At 34.7% G+C, this 19,012-nt stretch overlaps 1 protein-coding gene across 1 annotated transcript; it reads left to right on the top strand.

Moving 5' to 3' along the window:
* Positions 1-2,476: 2,476 nt before the first annotated feature.
* Positions 2,477-18,514, top strand: LOC104161471 (tetratricopeptide repeat protein 13; the record flags this gene model as incomplete). The annotated part of the gene is made up of 10 exons (XM_009699925.1): positions 2,477-2,552; positions 5,373-5,443; positions 7,701-7,766; positions 9,107-9,199; positions 10,246-10,362; positions 11,168-11,278; positions 13,646-13,728; positions 16,385-16,526; positions 17,763-17,937; positions 18,354-18,514. Coding segments are annotated over 10 exons (1,095 nt in total), but the record flags the coding sequence as incomplete, so codon positions are not given.
* Positions 18,515-19,012: the final 498 nt, after the last annotated feature.

Below are 19,012 nucleotides of genomic sequence, written 5' to 3' on the forward strand. Positions count from 1 at the left end.
TTTTGGAATTTGGGTTTTCTTGCAACACTGCTGTTAACCTATAGACCGTCAACAGATACAATACTCAATCTATATCAGAACACAGGTTTGATGTTACTTCTTCACTCCAATAGAGTCTCAGATATCGAAAATCTTCAAATAATTCCCATGTGGATATACTATGAAGGAGCGTGAAAACAATATTCTGATTTGAAGCAACTTCTCCAAAGGTGGCATTTGGAAATAAAAACACTCTACTGCAAATCCACCAAGCCAATTATTTAACTTGAATATTCTCCTTAGACAGTACTTCAGTACTTCATCAGATATCTTCTGTCTAGTCTAGGCTAGCAGTACCAGCAATTCTTTCTAAGGCAGTGAAATGTGTATTGGTTTGTAAGAAATTTCCCTGTTTCAAAAATACTGTTTTGAAGAGAGTGACAATTCAACCTATCAGGAACTGGTGCTGTGATGAAAATGCTTCTCATTTCTTGAAGGCAGGAAGACTTGCAGTTTTTGCATGTAGAGCTTCAGGATGTGTAACCTGTAATTGGATGCAGAATTTGTTGAAGTATGAATCCCCTTCCTCTGCCACCTGAAGAACCAAACACTAGTCTGTTATTCTATATATTCTGATATATTCTATATTCTGAAAACAAAACAGATGAGGTAGGTGAGGGTGGCAGCTGTGTGGTACTTTTCTTGCTGAGTGTCACATGCAGCTCTGTAATTCATAGGATATTAATGTAATGCCAGATTCTTTTGGTTTTAGCTTATTTTCCAGTACCCAGTGTGGAATCTTGTTATATCTTATTTTTTGTCCACAGACAAAGAAGTGTAGGCCTTATAGGATATTAATGTAATACCAGATTGTTTTGGTTTTAGCTTATTTTCCAATACCCAGTGTGGAATCTTGTTATATCTTACCTTTTGTCCACAGACAAAGAAGTGTAGGCCTTTTTTGTAAATCCACCAAGGAAGAGGTTGTACTTTAGTAAAATTTTTTTTTTCCCTAACATTAAGACAATTATAAAAGAATAATGTTTTGCAGGGTTAATAATGAAGATCACTTACTGAAGCAGATTTTCTGGAAATTACCTGAAGGCCACTAATGATATAAAAAGGTTATGTTTGGAGGTGTGTGATTTGTGTATATATGTATCTATATATATGGTCTGCAATGTAGATTTAGTTTTCTCATTGGTGTACCTGTTGAACTCTGCTTATTCTTGTGCTATTTGTAATGATTTTTTTTTTCTATAAGGAAAATAACTTTTCCATTCTGTTACTGTAGGTGCAGCAGTAGGTGGAGTAATAATTCTCAGAACATTATAGTGTAATGTAAAGCTCATACATGATCTCCAATTGCAGTAAAAGCAAAGTTTGTAAAATCCAATTTGCTAATTGTTCATACCCTCCAAAATATTCAAGTTCTTAGAGCAGGCCAAGCTTTCTTCTCATTCCTAAGATTATCAGATGAAACGGTGCCATGAGATTTGACCAGTTACTTTTGCACTTTGTAGATCATTGAAATGCCTGTATCATGGACACGAGTAATGAGGCTATTTTTGATTGAACAAGCAAAAAAAGTGGAAGGGAGCTGGACAAAGTGCAGTTCTTCTCAGTAGAGGAAATGGTGAATTAAATATGTTCTCTGAGGTTTAAGGTGTTTAACTGTCTTCTCTGAAGTTAAAGATCTACATCTGTGCTGTTTAGCTGAAGCAAAAGAGGAGAACTGAGCAGTGAGAGAAGTTATTTTTTCCCCTTCTTGCTTCCTAAAACAGTTTGGAAGGCCTGTTAATTAAATGAGCATTTTGTATTTTTCTAATGTAAACTGCTCTGGTAGGCTTACAGCTGCTATGGAAAGGACTTGTGAAAATGAACAGAGTAGAGTATTTCTGTATTTCTGAGGGGTTGTCTTTGGCAGTATTGGTTTCTGTAGGCACATTATTTGGGGAACAGAAACCTTAGATGAAGCTACAGTCTATAACTGATAGAAGGTCATTGTTAAAAGGACAGCCTTTTTACTTTAGTATGGCACTGTTAAGTTAAACTTGAATATTGCTGCAGCAATAAAGACTTTTCAGTGTTTTACTTTTCTATAGTACCCTTCCCTTTGCAGGAGACCAAGTAATAATTAATGAGGTAAAGAGTATAAAATTTCATATGAAGTAGCATGTGTCTTAGACTTCCAAAACTTCATGTTAAGCAGATATGATACAGAAACATCAGCCACTGGTAAAATGCTAACAATGTCCTTCCATCTGAAAGGTTTTGTTAGCTTTATGTTAGAGAGGATAACAGCAGCACCTGACTGAAGAGCAGTTTTTCTCCCTGTGGAAGACTGGGAATGAATTTGTTTTCAGTTACCTTAAAGCAATCACAGTAGTCTTAACTTTTTGATTTAAGGCATTCTCTTAAGGACTTAAGACACAGGTTTTCTATTAAATTCTTTACTGTTGTTTGCTGAACACTTAAAAAACATGATGTTTTACAGAGTCAAGCGAAGTTGCTTGCAGAGCAAAAACGATTTCCATTTGCTACTGATAATGACAACACAAATGAAGAATTGGGTAAGATGCCTTATATAAGGTTTGTGCAGGTGAATTACGTGCTAATTATTAGCACTGAATGTTTTGAAACTAAACTGATGATTCCTTAGTGATGCATTGATTTTAAAGTGATCCTAATAAGCCTGAAAATACAGTGAGTTTTCTCTGGTCATACAAAGAAAATATGTATCTCTCTTCCTAAAAATCTTTTCTGCTTTGCTCACTGGAATTCTTCATCATGTCTGCTTAAGCAGGTATTCAAAAAGCATTTTGGTTAAATCTTGTTAAACAGTCTCAGCTACTTCCTGCTTCCCTTTTTCTGTCATTATTGACGAGTAAAACTATTCAAACATCCAGAAAATTTTACCAATGGAATATGCTTTCTATCAAGCATAGATGTCGGATCTGTCTTCCCCTTTCCACTCACTCTTCTCATCAACCCTTATAGGCAGCAGGAAGGCTTTTTCTGAATTAAGTCGTGATACAGGCTGCCACTTGATGTTTTTTCAAAGCATACTCAGCACAGAAAATGGAGGCATTTCAAATAAAGCAACAGGAAATACTTTTCTCAAAGTATTCAAGGAGTTACTTGCACTGCTTCTCCAAACTGGTATCCTCTGTAGGAAGCAGAGGTATTATGAGGCAGCAAAGAGATAGTTGAGGATGTATGTCAAGGAAGGCAGCAGACTGTGTTTTATACAAGAGCAAAGTGAGACTTGACTCATAAATTGTCTAACAAAATTAAAACAACTGAGTAGTTTTTTTGTTCACATAATTTCTGCCTTCGGATTTATCCTGGAAAATTTGGGGGCTTAATCTTTTTTTCATATTCCTAGCATACCTAACTACGTTCATAGAATCCTACAGGGAATACCGAACTTCCATCCAGCAGAAAATATTTGATGCTTTTAGTATCTGCTCTGTAGACTTGGAAGACTATGCCAGAAGGTCTCTGTCCTCATGTTTGGCCTGTAGACTGGCACCTATCTACTCACTTTTTCAAGTATGTCATGGTGTGAGGAGCCTGGGTCCTGTTTGTTTGTGCTTCTTACTTTTGCCTGTTCTGAGGAAAAGTAGTGTGAAATGTATGGGACATTCTGAAGCAATGTTGGTACCCAGATACTTGGGCTAATGGACCATTGTTAACCCTAGATTTTTCATAATAAAGTACTTACTTGTATTTTTGTAGTATTTAGTTAAAGATGAAACAATTAATCGAAGAGATAAAATTTAAAATGAAGCTGATGCTGTATGAGCTACTAGCTGCCAATCACTTGCCATAGTTTTACGGACATAGTCTGTGACCGCCTGTGTTTTGCCAAGAGTCTTGGATAAACAAACTCATTATCAGCAAGACAATGAGTCTTCAGTATCTTGCTTCCTCCACTTCTTTCCTTAATACTGACACGGTTGAGTTGATTTTATTTTACGTGCCAACTGTTCTGTGTTCTGGGATTGGAACCATAACGATGATACGAAGAACTGTGTAGTTTGGAGGAGAATGAAATGAGGAAAATTCAAGAGCTCTTCAACCTGTCCTTCACTCTGCCAATTTTCTTTCCTTTTTTGGCAGTGCTATGTATCTGTACCAAGTGAAGCTTATTGAGGAAAAAGCTTATATTGCACACAAATACTTCTTTCTACATAATAGAAATGCTCCAAGAATGAGACAAGCTCTGGATTAGATTTCATTTAACTTTTTTCCTCCTTTAATGAATAGTACTTAGTGACACTGCCAAAACAATGTGGCTCTGACTGCATGAAAGATAAGTGTCTGTGTCATATTAAAAATTGTTCTGGCTTATTTGTCTGTTCTCATGTTTGGGTAAATAATTAAGCTGATAGATGCCTCTTCCATTCTGTTTGGATGACTGCTAAAACTCATTAGAAGTATGGGGAAAGGTGAATTCCTGCTCTTAGTTCCCCTGTCAGCTGTCTGTGTGAACTGCCTGGGGAAAAGTTGTACTTTAACTTTCGTAGCTCTGGTCTACAAGATACTTTGTCTGCGCTGCCCACAAAAACCAGCTTAGTCCAGAGTTAAGAACTCTAAGAGATTAAAACATGCGAAATGAAACAATCTTGAGATATTCAGCTGTCAGAACAGAACTTCAGTCATGCAAGCACAACCACAGCTTTCCAGTCTTGTATTTTTGTATCTTGTGGAGATTACAGGAACATGTTTCTAAAACAGTGGTCTGTTTCTTTTTCAAAAACTTGCCTTCTACTCCAAAGCAGGGGGGATATGCAACAACTTTAAAGCTTTTCATAAGTGTAACATGGGTAAAGATTCTGTAGTTTTTCAATCTCATTTTTATAAATAATGGAATCACTTTAGTTGAGGTTTTTCTAGATAATTCAAATGAAGGAAAAACTTACTGTGAGCTAGTAAAGTTTAGCAAAATGTGTACAAACAAGTGCAATCAGGTGTTCTCTAATGGAATTACCAAAAAAAGTTAGCCAGTGTTAGCCAGGCACACTTATAATTGAGAAATCATATAGGGCTACTAAATGGGATCATGGTACCTTTCCTGGTCCCAAGTACTTTAGAAGGAAACATAGACCCCTTCCTGAACAACCTGTAAAAATGTGAGAAAAAAACTCCAAACAAATCACAAAATCCCAAACCAGTTCTGATGAACGCAGCATGAATTGAATAATTAACAAATGCTAGGTAATGGTTGAGGGAAGTAATTTTAGTGGCGGGGCGGGGAAAAATCATTTGACTGCTTAAATCTTCAGTGCATTGTAGGAACTTACATTAAATACAACCAAACCGTAAAATATTTTAAAAAAACACGAGTTTTTTTTTCTGTCTTATTTACATTTGTAATGTTTTCTTAGCAATTGCTTATGTGTTGATTGGCAACGGCTTGTATGATGAAGCCATACGACATTTTTCAACAATGCTGCAGGTAAGTGTTATGTTTCCACTCCTAAAAAATCACTTTATGAAATTGTCCATTGCAACATATGGCTTTTACTAAAACAAAGATTCCATTAAGGATATTAAAATGAGAGTAATTATTCTATGAGAGTAATTATTCTATTATTTGCTCATTTTTTTCCATTCAAATGTAAGCATACTCTTAAAATCAAGTGATTCAGTATCTTGGTTATTTGGTGAGTATTTTTCTCATCTGTAGGAATAAACTTTTTATGGCACTTTGGCAAAAAAAAAAGAGCATCTTCAGAAACCTGACCTGTGCAAAATTGAAGTTCCTTTAATTGCTCTCTTAATGTGTAGGCTGAGATGTTTTAATGTGGATTTTTTGGGTGACAGTTAGCATGTTGCCAGTAACATCAGAAGAAAACCTGACAGAGATCACTTATTGCTAGTGACAAGTACCGCATTGCTTTCACAATGGTACGTGGGTTTGTATGCTGGATTTATCCTTCTTCAGTGGCAAGCATCTGATGAGTTTAATACATAAGTAAAACCTAACCAATATTTCAACATACTGTTTATTTTCTGACCAAGGTAAAGGATTCAGAATCTTCTTCTATGAAGCAGAAGATAGCTACTTTTAAAACAAAACCAACCCCAACAGTTTAAAAGCTCCAACTAAAGCTGACTTCAAAATACTGTATTTTTATGTCTAAAGAACCTGGGACTACCAGAAGCATGGGCCTGCTTTTTGATCTAAACTGGTTGCAGTACACAAATGCAAACTGAAAGTAATACTGCAAATACTAGCATGCTTTTTTTTTTTTAACTCAAATGTAATATGACTCTTACTTAAATTGAGTGAAAGTGTGGCAATTTAATGGAATTATTCCAGGGAATTTATCAGAGGACCAGAATGCTTTTTATTGGTTTTTTTAATTTGTTTTAGGTGTTTAGTGATCTCTGTCTTTGATTTTGTTTTTAACGTCGGGAATTTTTTTTTTCTTCCCCCTAATAAGAAGTCCTGCTTCAAAACCTACTGGACTTATATAATGTTTCCTGCCTTCTCTTTATGAAGAAGGAAACTTAGTATAAGCATAGATAAGCAAGATACAGTGACTGTAGAAAGAAAGTGTGTATATACTAGAGTACCTCTGCAATGCGCACATCTCAGTTGAAATGAATATCCCACTTATTGTATGCCTGAAAGGCTATGAAGCGGTTATGATTGTTCACTCTGTCATCCATAAGGCAGTTTTAAATACGTATAAAGTGAGTATTAAAACATCTAACAGAACAAACCAGCCTTGCTTAGCTGCTGTATTAAAAGTAGGGAAGTTACCTGAAGTTGACATTGGCAAGTGTACACTTGGAATTGGCTCAAGCCTGGCAAGCTGCCAGCATTGATGTGCCACATCTCTATTGTTTTGTCAATGAAAGAATTTGTTCCTTGGCAGTTGTCCCTGCTAAATAAGACCAGACCTATGCTACAAACTTTCGTGGCACAGCTGTGTTGGTTGCAGGTGTGAAGATGATGTGATTCCTGACTGGTTTTCAGGGAAACTGACTGCATAGGCATTGTTGTGCCAAGAAAAACGGTTTTGCTGTTGTAGTTCTTAAAATTTGGATGAGAAACCATGGCTGGAGTAAATAACACTGAACAAGAAGTAGATTCACTATGTAAGATAACATCCCCTTAAGTGCCTGAGTTGGAAAGCCATGGACTTAAATCTAACCCAAGGAAGATTTGTTGGAATTTTGCAGAACTATTTTGGCAGAAGACCTCTAGTTTTAATTGCTGCCTGAATACAAATTTCATCAGGATGTTGTAATTTCCTGATTCCTAATTTTAAATCTCAAATTTAAATTACGATCAAAATAAGCTTTGAATGGATGAATTGTGTTTGTTTATTATCACTTCAGTGACATTAGACAAAAGGAGTCATATAATTACCAGTAAGGCTGCAAGTAATGAAGTTTGGACAACAGACTGTCCTAATGTGTACATAGCTTCTGATAGGTGGTCACTGACACTGTAACTGCACTCTGTTTAGCTCATTTTCCAGACAAATACTCCAGAACAATTCCAGTAAATTGAATTGGAAGTTGTGAGCATATGAAAGTATGGACTATAATACAATCAGTTTCTTTGCCTGACAACTATGATTGTTCATTGCTTACTACTTAAGATCAGCAAGAATTAAATACATATTGAAGAAAGATACCTTTTAAAAAAAACCCAACAACCGATAACTGATTATTGTATTCATTTTTAATTTTAACAGGAAGAACCAGAGCTGGTTAGTGCAATTTATGGACGAGGGATAGCATATGGAAAAAAAGGACTACATGTGAGTAACTAATTATTTAAATTAATATCTGACTGAACTACTTGAATCCAAGCTATAAGAAAGCCCGGAACAGGAGGAGCTAGACTGATTAGAACTTGATAGATACATCCCAAAGTCTTTGTGCTGTCCTGATGTAATGATGTGTCCATCGCTTGGTAGGTGGCCACAGCCACGTGAAAGAGTTAAGAAGATAACAGGCAGTATCCTGCCTCCAAGAGGCAGGTTTATGAAATCCCACTGGATTTATCTCCACATCTAGTCTGTATTTGGAAACGAAAAATTCTTTTTATTGCAACTTGGAAACATCATCAGCTCTTGCAGTCCACTAGGCTTTATATTGCTTCTTGATTGGCTGTGCGCTTGATATGTATACCACCTTGAATTTGTTAAAAAAAATTACAGTTACAACTGACTACTCAAACATTTTCCTGAGAAAAAATAACTTTAAAAGTAGACTATGGTCCTTGTAGTTTGAGTTTGTGGCCTGTTGAATCATGACTGAATGGTTGCTGGAATTCTAGAAGACAGACTAGTTGAATAACTCCTTGAAAATTTCCTTTGTGCAGAATATTTAATTCTTTAGTCGTGCTGACAGGAGCTTGAAGTCCCTCATATTTGCATGTTTTTAACACCAGCATGAGTTTGTTTTCTCAGTTCGGCTAGATGTCGGACAGCTTCACTTCGTAAAAGTTTCTGTGAGCGACACTTTCGAGACACAAAGGTGATGTTAAGCACATGCAAAATTTCTTTGCCTTGAAGAAGAAGGAAAAGATCAATGAAATCTAATACAGAACTTGCTATATGACCAGTTTGGATTTTTTTTTTCCCCCAATTAAGTAACTGCTTCCATCCTACAATTTATTGAGGACTGTTAAGAATTTAGATAGGTGAGATGTTAATGGCATCAATCCATTCACCAGTACTACTTGGATTAAGTTACTGACAGTACTGGTGAAAACACTGGTGGGTGAGAATATGCGTGTGTATCGTTCATGCGAGAGCTTGAGCCAGCTTTGCTGTCAAGAAAGGTACCTATGGAACCGTAAACCTAATGTTTATTCACGGAGTTATATTAATAAATTATTGGAGGTACGGCACAAAGATGATACATACGAGCAAAGTTTATTTTTCTTGTTTATAGCAGATAGGTGGTGGGTTTTTTTCCCCGCAGCTCTTTGTAGAATACTGCATCTTAATGCTATTAGCAGAGGTGTGAATGGCTTTTCATGTAATCTGATAAACTTTCAGAAACTTAGCCAATCTAATTGTCCTTCAGTCTTCAGAGTATATTACTCTAAGTATGCACAGCTGTTTACCTTGTTTATTTTTCTCCTTTTCAGGATATGAAAAATGCTGAACTTGCTCTGTTTGAGCTCAGTAGGGTGATTAGTCTAGAACCAGATCATCCTGAAGTATTTGAACAGCGAGCAGAAGTGAGCATTTTTTGTCTCTTTTCAGATTTTTGGAGTAGTTGCTTTCAAGTGTTTTCAAGTATTTCTTCACTGATTTAATGACTAAAGCTCTTATCTGTGTTTTTCTGTGAACATTCCTCCTTTCTTTTAAAATATACATATTTGCTCTCAAACAGTGTAATTTGTGGAATATTTATTTTTAAAATGAAACTTACACCATATGGAGTTACTATAGCATATAGAATAGCATATATTATGTCTAAGTGTTTAGTTTTTGAATACTATATAGCAAGATCATGTGTTTTGTTTTTTTAACATCAAAATATCACTTGAACCTTACTGTTTGCACTTAGTGTCACCTTAGTAAATTTGTTGTTAGGACTAGTTGGTAAAATGCCAAACTTTTAAAGAATGAGTTTTTAATCAAATGTTTTAATTTCATATTCATGCATACAAGTTAAATATGATTCAGGTACACAGATGGTTTTAATTTTGAAGATCATGTTTTGTTTTGTCAATTAAATTACAGAAAATGGATTTCAAGAAGCAGCTTTGTAGACAAATCGAAATCATAAGTGTTTATTAAAGTCAGCATACTGTATAATAACTGCCATAATATGAAATTAATTCACAATTTTCATATTTTTAGTGATAACATGTTTATTAATAATAGTGATCTAAAAATGTGAAAGACATTCAAATAATTGGAAAATAGACCATTTTCCGTTTGAGGAAATACTTTGTCAAAATAAAAAGGTTTATAAGAATACTTTAATTATATTTTCAGTTGAATGTGTTGAAATAACTTGAAATAGAGTGTTTTGCTTTGGCTGATGGTGATGTTTGTGCATGTCATATTTTTGGGGGAAAGAATACTTCCAGATTTTCCCTTTGATAGGGTTTTTAAAGCAATAAGAACTGAAATTTACAGTAGAACTTTCCAGCCTGTTCTAGCAAATACAGTTACTCTGTTGCAGCTGAACATGAAAAAGAATAATCTTAATCTTACTAAAACAAATCTATTCAGCCTGTTTGCTCTAAACTATGTTTTTGTTTTATACACTCAGATACTGTCCCCACTAGGACGAATCAGTGAAGCATTATCTGATCTCACCAAAGCTATTCAGCTACAACCATCAGCACGGCTCTACAGGCACAGAGGTACCCTTTACTTCATATCTGAGGTTAGTGGATTTTGGGCATTCTGTTTGGTTTTGTTTGTGTGGATGTTGTTGATTATTTTGTTGTTTGTGCCAGTTCTTAACTTCTGTTCAAGAGCTTCTTTCTTATTTAAGTTAAAAAACCAAAATTACAACAAAAGCCCTGATTTTCCTGTAGTTGACTTTCTGACAGTTTAGAAGTAGTCTTGAAGTATGTCATCTGCATATCTATTTAATGCATGGACATCTCAGATTATTGTTTTGTGTGTTTGAGGAGTAGGATATGGATAAAGAGTTTGACTTGATTTATAACCTACAGCTGCATTTAAGTAATATTGTTAAATGCCAGTCTAAAAAGGAAAACAGTTATGGCCAAGGCAGTAACTGCCCTATATACTTAAAAAGCACACCACACAAGAAACAAACAAACAAAACCCTACAAAAATACTAACATCCTATTTTTCTGTGTAATGTGTGTGTGTTGTTCTTACACTTTAATGTAAAACAAGTAACTTTACCTTCAAAGATTGTGTGAATGCTAAGTAGCTGATTTCACACTTTATTCTTCTGATTTCACTCTGTTTCCAGCTATTTTTCCACTTATTTTACAATGTTCTATATAGCACTTGCTCTAAAAGTTGGAAGTGTATTGTGCATTCCTTGTTCTTTGATATTCTGACTAGCAGTTGACAATCGTTGCTGCTTAGCCCTGAGATTGACTTCATATATTAAAGAAAATTCTGTTGTTTGCTTTTATGAAAATAAAAGCATGTATTCCTTTTCATTTGTATGGCGTTTCCTCTGTCATCTAAAATCTACTTTATTGCAGGATTATGCAACAGCCCATGAAGATTTTCAGCACTCACTGGAACTGAACAAAAATCAGCCTATAGCTATGCTTTATAAAGGCTTAACCTTTTTTCACAGAGGACTTCTGAAGGTAAAGTTATGTTAAATAATAGTTCATGTAGAACAGTACCCTTTATTTGAAGTTACTTCTATAAAACAGTAAAAATATCATAGGTGTTGATATACATATTTTCTTTCACATAAGGAAGACTTTTTAAGGCAGAAGAGTGCAAGCAAAATGAAAAGGTCCCATTACGGACTGTAATACTTCATGGTATGACATGTAATACTGCTGGATCTTGGTAAATGAGTGGTAAATGGAGTGTTTTGAAAGATGTTTGTATTTGACACCTCTGCTAATGTCTGTATGGTTTTATTCAAAATGTCTTTCCATGCAATGGAGAATCCCTACATTTTGTGAAGGTGAAAGGGATGAAGAGGAAATTAATTTTAAATTCTTCTTCCAATGAGCTAGAAGGTAATCATGGAAACTGCTGATAGAGATCTCTGCAGCTGTGCATGTACATTTCAGTTATATGCTGATTCTGAAATGCTTGTATCTAAATTGAGGGAACATAGTTGCTCTATCTGATGATAAAATCAGCAGGGAAGTGAGTTCTTCCCATGCTTTTTTTTAATGTTTCACCATTTTCTGACTCAAAACTTCTTTATGCTTTAGTTGTAGTAATATTGCACCTGTTTCTTGCTTGTAAAGCATTCAGAGATGCTGCTGCAGTTTTTGTGGGAGGAGAGTAATTAGTCAAGTTGTCTGAAATCCTCAGTTTGAAAAGTGAGGATGCAACTGTGTGATTCCTAAATTCCAACAGACTGGAAGCTTATTTTTTTTTACCTCTAGTAACAGCTTGGGATTCATTAAGGGCCATATGAAGAAATCTTGACAGAACCTGGAGACAACTCAGGACTCCTGAGTTTCAGCGCAGTATCTTTCATAGGCAATCACCGCGTTTTTGTGGGGGTTTTTTGTTGGTGTGGTTTTTTTTTTTCCTTCTTTTTTTTCAGTAAACAGGCTTCTCTTCCATTTTCTTAGTACCCAAGCTGGTGGGTTTTTTTCCACACTGTCAGTGTATGCTGTGAGAACTTCAGGCTGTCATTGAACTTGCTGTCAGTAGCTTATTGCAAATAATAGTCCACTGGAATTTCTGATTTTTGGTGTGGGCAGCAGAGACCCCAGAAAGTGATATTCGAAATATAACTGACAAGGATAAATAATGTCTCTATTTGCAAAATAGAAGCAATGCTTTCTTCTTCCCAGTATGCAGATCAACACATTTCTGCACCACCATCTCCTTCCCCCTAATTTCTTTTCTCAAATAGTCAAGTTCTGAGAGACTGTGACTGAGTGGCTTTTCATCCCCAGGGATACCTTAGTTTCCAGTCAGGTTCAGACTGCCTCTTAACAGATGGCATGTATAGCCTTCCTTTAAGTTTTACTAGGCTTGCTGAACACTGACATTTGGGGTGAGGCGGGAAGTGAAAAGAGATTGTTGCTTTTGGATCATTGCTTTTGGGAATAATCTTCTTGGAGTTAAAACTTATCTAGAGGACGTGAGCGTATCAGTTGTTCAGTAGATATTTTTGTGCATGTTGTGGTGCTTGGAATATACTTGATAGCATCTTTAGTCAATTTAAAGATTCTTATTCAGAAAAACTAATGATTCTTTCCTTACAGCATTTAATTTCTTGCACTATAGACTTCAAGGTACTTTTCAGACACTCCTTCATAATATATAGTAGTTGATTATTCCATCCTTAATTCTAAGTCTCACTACTGCATTTGACAATTTATGTAGCCAGTCCAGTTTAAAAACCTGAGTTCTTAATCAAATCATTTGAAGGAGAAGATTTGTTTGAATGTATGTGTATAATTATTTTTAACTGTTTTATTTTTATTACATTGTGTTCCCCACAGCAGCAGTACATGCTGTTGTGTGAAGATAATCACTTACTCTGTAATCCCTCTAGAGAGTGTTTGCTAACTATGCAACTAACGCAGAACGCAATAAAACAGTGAAAGGCAGAGTACAAATTTGAAAGTGTCTTTTTGGACTGCAAAAATTAAGAGGTGTATTATGAATGAAGAAGAAAGATTGTAAGGAGACACTGATTTGCCTTAGGGACCAGACTGAGCTTTGAAAGCAAACTCTTAAGGGATTTAATCTCTGAATTCTTTTAAAATGCTAAAAGAATCACTCATTCCAATAGCATATTAGACAGAGGAATTCCAACTAAATCTGTTGTTACCATAAAGAATGTTGCAATATTTCAGTTGTTACATGATGATTAGTACTCTGTAGATTTTGTAATAAATTAGTGCCTTGTTTGTTCATTTCAAAGGTTTTGACAAATAATTGTGAACCCATGACTAGTAACTACTGAGGATGCTAAAATTAAGTGAACGCAGTAAGTGACAAGTTTTTCTGTTGGTGTCTTTCTGTAGGAAGCCATCGAATCGTTCAAAGAAGCTCTGAAGCAGAAAGCAGACTTCATAGATGCGTATAAAAGTCTGGGACAAGCCTACAGGTAATTGCATTAAGAAACATTTAAAGTCTGTTTTCTGTCTGCTTGTGTTCTTTAAAATGCACTCAGGTGCATTTTACAGGTTTGTTTCAAAACTGTGCAGAATTATATGTGTATTTGGTAGCTCTTACAGCCAGTATGGCTATGTCAGGATATGTTCCATATAAATATTTTCTAGGTTTGCTTTGTATTTTTAGGTCAGTCTTCAGTAGCTCTTTGAGTCTCTCAGACTCAAAGGTTATGTAAATGGTGGTTTTCAGTAAGATGTGGTTAAGCATGCTAAATGACTTTTAAATGATGAAAATGTTTAATATGAACTGTTGATTAATGTGCTCATTAGTTGCCATCTGAGATTATTGTGCTACTTTAAATTTATGAAAAACTTGTTGCATAGTGCAGATAGTTTTATAGAACTGCTAGATTCTATATCAATTAGTCTCTCACAAAAGAGATTTACAGTTCTGAGAATTTAGCTAATTTCCTGTTTAGGGTATTTTTAGTGTAGACATGTAGTTTTAATTTACTGTAAAGATTAAATAATTTAATTTATAGTTGAATACAATGTTTTACTTTAAAGGTGGTCTGCAGTTAATTGCTAAGGAGAAAAGTACGTGTAGCTTGTATATATCAGGACAAGAACATAAATAGTCAGCAACTGAATATCTCTGCCCATTGTAGTTCTTTTCCCAACCTGCTGTGTATTCTCAGCTTTTTATTTCCTGTTTCACATTTTTATTTTTGGAAAGCACCGATCTACAGCATAGATGCTTCTGCAACGCAAGTGGCTTTTGTGTAGCAAGGGTTAAATTGGGTAGAATTAGTATGCAAACATTAGATGATCATGTGCTTTTTTTCTTCAGGCTTTATGCTTCCTTCAGCATACAGAACATGCAATATTCACTAAAGGCAGTGTCAAATAATTTTTTTGTGTTATTTTTTGATTTATGGACTTGTGCCTTAATTTACTACAGTATCCAAATTCTGAACTCAATGTAGAATCACTGATTTCCTCATGAGTTTTTCTGTGCTACTTGTTACTGTGATGTGTGAGTACTTTCAAGATGCTAAATAATAGTAATTTAGCCTGGAAGATGGACAGTTGACTTCTTATATTTCCAACAAATACTTTAACTTTTTGTATTTGGATATGGGACTGCCTCTCTAGTTGATCAGCTATTCTACCCTGTGCCCAAGAAACCTTAATCTGAAGAAGTTTTATGTTGAAGGAGAGGAGAAAAGCAAGCCTTAAAATGTATAATTTTGCACCGCATTGTTGTTTTACAAAGCAAAAATCACTTAACCAGGATATTCCTAATCAGCTTGAATTTGTTGCTTTTGTTCCCTCTCGCCGTCCCTGACCTCCAAAAATTCTCTGATCCCCAGGAAATAATAGGGGAAGGAATGTACAGATATCCAACTCTTCCTTTTTTTTTTAAGAATTTAATGTTCAAAGCACAATTACTGTTGACTCTTCTAAATGCTCAGCAGTTAGAGAAGGCCAGAAGCTGATTCTATTAAAAAATAGAATATTGTTTAATAACTGAGGATGCTGTAACTAGTGACCAACCATGAAAAGTCTGAATTACTTTCCCATGAACACTCAGGTCTTAAAACAGGCAGAAATAATAATCTCATTTCTCTATGGCACTGTTAACTTCAACTGTCAAATTCTTCTTTCTTCTTGTATTTTAAGTTCACGCTTTCTTTCTTTTGTGTCACATAAGTTTCAAATACAATGCTTAGAAATACCTTTTAAAGAATTGTTTTTATAGTGGAAGTTGACAATTCTGAGTCTGATTTGTCCTTCTGTACAGTGTGACTTATAGCATTTTACCTATTAATTCCTGCTTTGAATCTAGTGACTTTGGTGTTTGTGCATTTATTTGAAACTAAAGAGCTGTAGTTAATCACTGTTCTGTCTAAAGATTCTTTTTGGCAAATGAATTTAAAACTAGTAAATCTTGTTTGTTTTTTCTAGCGTTGCTCTTGTTTGGATTCATTTACTCTAATACAATTTCATCTGTAAAGAATTTCATGATCTTAAACTTAAAAAATCAGTGTACTGGATAACAAAAAATCTCAAGAAAAATTAAGTTGTGTACTATTTCTATTTTAATTCTTTTCATGATAGTTTCTCCGTGGCTATTTTTATTAAAAGCTGTCCTGCACATGAAGTAATTCCAGTCAATACATTTTTGGTTAGTTTCAGCTTTCAAACACCATATGCTTTCTTATTCAGCATTTAAGTAGTTGGTATGTTTTTAAAAACGTGTTTATATTTAGAAGTTAAAGAGGTGTCATAGATAGTGTTTTCCAAGGATACTTTCTGTGGAAGTTTTATTTCTTTTAGTTCTGAAGAAATACCATAGATATGTGTTTTTATGGTTTATGTCTGCTGGGGATTGTGAAGATTTGTGGTCTTGTGGGGTTGTATGTCAGAGTACACACATCTGGCAGTGAAAAACTCTGTGCAGCTGTTCTGTTGGTGCCACTGAAGAACAGTTCAGAATTACTGTTTTTGTTAAAGAAATTTCCCATTAATACAGTGTTCCATTTAATGATATCCCCTTTGGAAGCGTTAAAACAACTTTTAACAAGTAATTTCATTGTCACTATTGCCTTCTATATTCTTCGCTTTCCACTTTATGGAATCGCATAGAGAACTTGGCAACTTTGATGCTGCTACAGAGAGCTTCCAGAAGGCTTTACTCCTAAATCAGAATCATGTTCAGACGTTACAGCTCAAAGGAATGATGCTTTATCATCATGGTAGCTTAGATGAAGCACTAAAGAATTTTAAGGTAAGCAGGCCCTAAGTAAATACAAAATTAAAATGTTTTAACAAGGACTAGTATTCAACAAGTGCATTAAAATGGACAAATGTCAAAGGTTTTAATTCTGAATGTGTATGTGCATTTGAACTAAGACTATTTTTTGTGAAGTCTGTCTTAAAGATGTATAAATACTTACAGTTTTTAATTAAAGATGGCATTTTGCTAAAACAAAGATACTTCCTCTGTTTTATGAATTTCTAAAACCAAGCTCTGCTTGAAATGTTTTATCTGTTTATTTTTAAACTGGTAATTGTGTTCTTGCTTATATTTTAGCTTGGGTTGAAACACCAATATTTTTTTTCATATTTGACAGAAGAAGGAATGTAGTCTTTGTTGTAATTTTAAGAAAGTTCCAATATTTATCTAATTTTTCTGAGGTATTTTCTTTGTTTTGAAAAACACAGTATATGTGATTCATTGGGCTTGTAAAAATGTGTGTGTTTCCATAGGTAAACAAAATCTTGCATCTGTCATATGTCCATATCCTTAAAACAAGGAATGAAACAAGATGTGGAAATGATTACATCCCTTTCTGAATGAGTGTGTACTTATCCCAAGAATACTTTATGTGCATTATTATGTAGTCACCGTCTATAACACAACTTGTAGATACTGGTGTAATTGAAAAGATACTTCAACTTTAAAGATGGAGGTGCTCTTCTAATGACATGTAATTGCTAGAAGAATCAGAGCATTAATTTTGAATGATAAATATGAATTTGCTATGTGTTTAACATGTAGTAAGTAATTGACTAACATAAAGAAGTGTACTAACGCATGAACTAGCGAAGATATGGATGGAAGAAATGGCATGATATATATGTTGAACTCACCAAAAATGACTTGTTACTAATATTGTCAGGAGTATGTTTTGTCCAATTTTATCCAGCTGATGTTGAAACTTCTGTAGTGCTAGTATCATTAGAGCAGACGTGATCTATTTTCGTAACAATGAAAGTGTGATCAAAAGCATATTTGCACTGGCAGCTCCTTTTTTCTTTAATGAAGCTGAAATATTTTTTTTTCTTACATTTGCTGGCAATTTAAGTGCTCAGCATCGTTTGAAAGAAAATTGTGATGCAAGTGAGTCTTAATAATCGGTAAATCTTTTCATGCAGGTCTTCTGACCAAACAGGTTAGTTTATTTGAAGGTACTCATTCTCTCACTTGATTTATGGGTGCTTTGTTCCTTTAATCTCCTAGAGATGTCTACAGCTAGAACCATACAATGAAGTATGCCAGTACATGAAAGGTCTCAGCCATGTTGCAATGGGACAGTTTTATGAAGGAATAAAAGCTCAGACTAAAGTTATGTTAAATGATCCACTACCAGGTCAGAAAGCCAGCCCAGAATATCTGAAAGTGAAATACCTCCGAGGTAAGTTGGAATTGGGTTTTTTTTTGTTAGTTTTCTTAAATCCCTTGAGAACCCTAAAAGTGCAGGCATGCTTGTGGTTATGGCCATTTTAAAGAAACCATCATGCATTCTCATGAGCACTGTTGAGTATGTCTGTCTAAAAAAATGTGCACTGATTCTCATTTGTTCATACAGTTAAAAACTAGGACCGCAAATGAAATATACATTTCTGTATAATGGTAAAGAGTTGTGATAAGTAGTTGAAATAGACTTATTTCTGTCTTGGAAATCAGCTAATAGCAACGTTGAGTTATCTAAGAGACTTGCTAAAGTCGTGTTGGATAACTGACAAACCTATAATCTGTGGGGTGTTTTTTTGTAATTACATAAGTAGGCTGATTACGCGAATGGTATTTAACTTTATTTCTTTCCTCCAGAGTATTCCAGATACTTGCATGCACACTTGGATACCCCTCTTACGGAGTATAATGTTGATACAGATCTTCCTGGAAATTTCAAGGACCACTGGGCCAAAAATCTTCCTTTTCTTATAGAAAATTATGAAGAACAGCCAGGGTTACAGCCACATATAAAGTGAGTAAATTTTTTTTTTTTAAAGCCTACTCCAAATGTAGTTTTCATTTTGACTTTTTTAAAGTGCTATTCTGAGGTGTCATAATAGCTATATTTTTAATAGTATATAAAAGTGGAATTCCACGGAGTGTGTAAATCCATTTCCAAATCATAGGAAGTGGAGTTGGTTTAGCTCATAAAAGAGGAAGAATGAAACTTAGGATTATTTTCTTTACATAATAGTATTCAGATAATGTTTTTTCACATTCTGTGGCCTTACTGATTAACTTTTCTATTTCTTTTTTTTTCTTGCAGTTAATGTTAAGGAGTTGATAAGTTCAAGATGCTCAGCATAGCATTATGTAGCACTCTTATTACAGTTTCTTCTTGTGTGTTAAGTTTTTATTTTGTTACAGGTCTAATTTCCTAGATACTTAATAGATTTTTTATTTTTAATGAGAGCTGGGTTTCACTGGAAGAAAATATTCTCCAGAGTAATTTAGATAACCAGTATTTTAGGAGG

This window comes from Cariama cristata, unplaced genomic scaffold, assembly GCF_000690535.1.
Source record: "Cariama cristata isolate BGI_N322 unplaced genomic scaffold, ASM69053v1 scaffold9945, whole genome shotgun sequence".
NCBI lineage: Eukaryota > Metazoa > Chordata > Aves > Cariamiformes > Cariamidae > Cariama > Cariama cristata.